Source organism: Salvelinus fontinalis, chromosome 32 (genome assembly GCF_029448725.1).
Source record: "Salvelinus fontinalis isolate EN_2023a chromosome 32, ASM2944872v1, whole genome shotgun sequence".
Taxonomy (NCBI): Eukaryota; Metazoa; Chordata; class Actinopteri; order Salmoniformes; family Salmonidae; genus Salvelinus; species Salvelinus fontinalis.
In genome coordinates, this window is record NC_074696.1 from 21,971,366 (window position 1) to 21,975,965 (window position 4,600).

Genomic DNA, 4,600 nt, shown 5'->3' on the forward strand with positions numbered 1-4,600 from the left:
TGTTGTTTCTTTTCATTGCTTATTTGAGCACCCATTCAAAAATGACAGAAAGGTGATTATGAGAAACGAGATATCTCTCCATCTCTTAGACACACACACACACACACACACACACACACACACACACACACACACACACACACACACACACACACACACACACACACACACACACACACACACACACACACACACACACACACACACACACACACACACACACACACACACACACACGACCCAGCGAACGAACCAATGCACTAATCTCTTGCCCGGGGCAAAGGAGGGGCTTGGTTGTTAAGTAGCCTGCCAATCATCCCGTCAGCTCCACTAGAGAGAGTCCTGCGGGGAGAGAGAAAGGCTTGACTGGGCGCTCAAGTTCCAAACTCATCACTATCACTGGAGCTTGCCGCGCTGTCGGGGAGTGGGACTGTCTGACTGACTGACTGACTGGCTGACTAGTGACTAACCGTGATTTGTGATTTAGACATCCTTATCTTTCTGGGAAAGTGGGAATTCCTCCTATTTTCCTTTCCTTCCCTTTGACACAGAAGAGAGACAGAGAGATTTATTGAGCCTTTCTCTCCGGACATGTCTTTCTCGCAGCTGGGGTACTCCCAGTTTCTAAGTGGCTCCCAGGAGGTTTACGGGGGCGACCGGGCCGGCTTAGGCCGGGATGGAGGCGCGGATGGCGGCGTGAATCAGGCAGCTACTGCCGCTGCTGTTAGCTCGATGCTGGGGATGTATGGTAACCCGTGGGCGGCTCAGAACTACAGCGCGTTTCTCCCCTACAGCGGTGCAGACCTCGCCCTCATATCGCAAATGGTAGGAGAGATGTTTTATTGGAATGTAGAATTTAAACTTCGTTCGAAAGTGGTTGTTTCTCACGTGTTTATGGAATGTGCAAGATGGTTAAATGCATGCAAGTGAATTGGCTTTATTTGATTGGAAAGTTTAATATTATGGGATTGTAATAGGATAATTATTTTATATTTTGACCTTTATTCAATTGAAGTACTGTCAACTATCATGTTTTTCGAAACTGAAACGCCTGGTCTTGAAATTAGGACAAGAATAGTTAATGAAATTGTGTGGTTTATTATTCATGGTCCAATACCAAACGTTTACATTTAGGCTAATGCTAGTTGATAAAAATGCGTTTGTATATTTTCACTGGGTAGTCGAGCCTATTTTTAGAAGAAGAGTTACACGAGGCCTATGGTTGAAATGTTCTAGTTATCTAGTCATTTGATGTTGCTTCAGAAATAGTACATTTAGGATAAACAAACAATTAGACATGAGAGACATTAGGAAGGCTACATTATTTAGAATATAATCAACCCTCATAATCAATTTGCAATTTGATTAAATTTAAAGTTTGATGTATATATTCATACTGTCAATGTTGTTGAATTATTAAAGCTAATTTGTCAAGTTCGGGGAAGCGATTAAAATAGGATCTATAAACTATACCCTATACGAAATTTGCGATATCGTGCTTGTGTGAAATAGTCAGAAACAAACTCTACATAACCTAGAAATAATAATAGCTTACCCTAATATTGTCGTCAATTATTTTAGGAGATAGCCTATACATTATGAAAGTGTGAAAATAGTACTTCAGTCATAATACACAGCATACTGTAAACTTATTTTGAACTGGAAAGTCAATAGCTTATATAATATAAGTTTGATGAAAACAAAATAAAAAGAAAGAATAGGCCTGGAACTAGTACATTTTTGGAAAGACAAACATTTCATAGGATTCCCCTCTCTATCCCCCAGAACCCCCAGTACGATCTGAAGGACAGCCCAGGAGCCCACCCGGGAGGTCTGGCTGTCCACGCTAGCGCAGGGTTCTACCCGTACGGCCAGTATGGCTATGGCGACCCGAACCGAGCCAAGGCCGCTACGAGGGAGACCACCAGCACTCTGAAGGCCTGGTTGCAGGAGCACCAGAAGAACCCGTACCCCACCAAGGGAGAGAAGATCATGCTGGCCATCATCACCAAGATGACACTCACACAGGTATATAGACATAAAGGTCTACTGCTATGGGGAATAAAAAGGTTTAGGCCAGGATTATTCCCCGTCTACTAGGCCTACATGATTTGATCGGAAAACAGCCTACTTTGATGGGTTCTGCCAGTTTAAGATAAACTAATTTGACGACTTGATTAACCTAATTATCAATATTTGTAATAAAGGATCCATAAAGTATATTAATTAATTCCTTCGTCTGTTCAGGTGTCCACGTGGTTCGCCAACGCGCGCCGGCGTCTGAAGAAGGAGAACAAGGTGACGTGGGGCCGCAGCGCGGAGGACCGGGATGGACGGATCTTCAGCAGCGACAATGAGGACGAGCCTGAAAAACACGGGAGCGAGGATGAAGAGGAGGAGGAGATCGATTTAGAAAGTATCGACATCGATAAAGTCGAGGAGAACCCAGGAGATCAGAGGGAAGTGGAGGGAGAGGGGAAGTTGGCCGCCAGGGACGCATCGGATTCTGGTAGCTTGGAGAGCCAGAGGACGATGTCTGTCAAGGCCCTCAGAAGTACGGAGGGGCCTATTTCTCCCATTAAGGCGCCTGTTGGTCCTTGTAAAAACGCTGTGGATCTTTCCCCCAATGCACCGGTGTGCCAGAGGCCCCCACAGAACAAGCCCAAAATCTGGTCTCTGGCTGAGACGGCCACAAGCCCCGACAGTTCCATCAAACCTTCCCCGGCTGTCTCGATTCCTCACCAGGCCACGATCCCCTCCCACCACCCGGCCCTACTCCCGGGTCATGGAATATACACATGCCAGATCGGGAAGCAGCTCCACAACTGGGCCAACGCGGCGTTCCTCAGCGCCAACTCTCTGCTGGGTGTCAGGTCGCTTCTTGGCGCGGCTAACCCAGCCGGACACCACATGCCTCTCCATGGCGCGCTGAACCATCAGGACGCACGGTTGACGCAGGCCTCAGGGGCATCGTGCACAGAGGAGGAGAGTGGAGATGAGTCGTTGGAGAGCTTCAGTCCAAAGCGAGATGGCATGTACTGTAGCCTAGGTTTAGGCTTATATATGTTTATGATTATGATTATAGGCTAGTTTTCATCTGCTTGGAAATTAATAACAGTCGCATGAATTCGGCCCTGTGTTTTCCTTCCGCTTTTCAAATATCCCTTTCCAAATATCGCACACCGTTTTGATCTAACACTCATTTCAATTAATGTCGTGTATTTATTATGATATTTCTGAAAACTGAAATTGTATCAATTGTATCATCTCCTAATAAACAACAGGCCTATATTTATTTCGAACCAGTTACAGTTACATCACTCAAATACTATTGTATTAACAACAGGCTTAGCCTAATTAAAAATTAGCCTACTGATAGCCTATTGATTATTTTACTCATTTGTCTGAATGTTTATTTGCTTACAGATGACGTGAATATTCGCAGGTCTGGCTCGCCGAAGTCTCCCTTCCAGCTGATTACTGACAGGTACGATATTTCAAACCTCACTGTGACATTATGTCATGTGCCATCTATTTTAATCATCCGGTAAATTAACCTTTTAACCCGCCGGTAAAGGCGGTTTCACCTGACCGACTGGCCTGTCACAGCTCGAGCTCATAAATCATCTGAAGAGATCTAATCGGTCTACTTTAACGGATTTCAACAGCTCACTAGATACCGTTTAATATGGCCATCAGGGTTGGAACCGGCGCCATTGACTTATCATCGTTCATGCAATTTAAATATACCCTCAATTTATTCACGCCCTGCCAGTGAATACACATATGTTGAGGGAGGATATGAAATCGGCCTGATAGCAATATAATTATAGGAAATGAATTATTCAATGTCATACTCATTTACATTTCTGACGTTTGTATTTTATTTTCTCTTCTCTTCATCAAAAGATCTCACCATGGAACGGTGCAGCGGGCCCTCTCGACAATTTCCACAATATGAACAGTGAAGAGTTATCATCGGAGAATAATCTGGAATACTTATTTAACGAAGAACAATTTATCGAATAGTCTAATATTTTTGTGAGTGAAACGTAAGATTTCAACTCGTCAGATTTTAAAACAGTAGGCCTATATGATGCGAGACAAGATTCATAGCCAATAGGCCTGTGTTTTTGATCACACACATTTTCCGTATTGCCATTTATACTCGCAATGTTTGTCTTTGCTGTGTATTTTTGTTTTCTGTTTTATTTTCTATGAAAAAGTTATCGACATGTAAATAATTTGTTTTAAAGGATATATTTTTGAGAAATAAACTCAATCGTGGTCATGGACTTTGATTTATTTTTATTCTCTTCATTCAGTCGCCTAGGTCTGTCAACAGTCATCAAATATAATCAAATATATCGTTTTCCGTGTTGTATTATTTCCAACAATTATGATATTCCATAGACCATAGCCAATGTACATCATTGAACCTAATGTAACCCAAACTCTCGACTTCAATTGGCTTTGTTTGTCATGCAGGTAGGTAATCGGTAAGTGATTCTGTGAAAAAACGAGACAACTAAGAAAACTGAATATCACATGTGAACGAACACATGGTGTTCCAAAAACACGTTTTCATGTGTTCACATGT

The 4,600-nt window shown here is 43.0% G+C and overlaps 1 protein-coding gene across 1 annotated transcript; it reads left to right on the top strand.

Annotated features, from left to right (window-relative positions):
* The first annotated feature begins 325 nt into the window (after nt 1–325).
* Nucleotides 326–4,301, top strand: LOC129830921 (iroquois-class homeodomain protein irx-1-like). The gene is made up of 5 exons (XM_055893758.1): nt 326–825; nt 1,786–2,028; nt 2,248–3,031; nt 3,427–3,487; nt 3,910–4,301. Exons 1-5 carry the CDS (start codon nt 592–594, stop codon nt 3,959–3,961), a joined length of 1,374 nt encoding a protein of 457 aa, XP_055749733.1. The 5' UTR covers nt 326–591; the 3' UTR covers nt 3,962–4,301.
* The last annotated feature ends 299 nt before the right edge of the window (nt 4,302–4,600 follow it).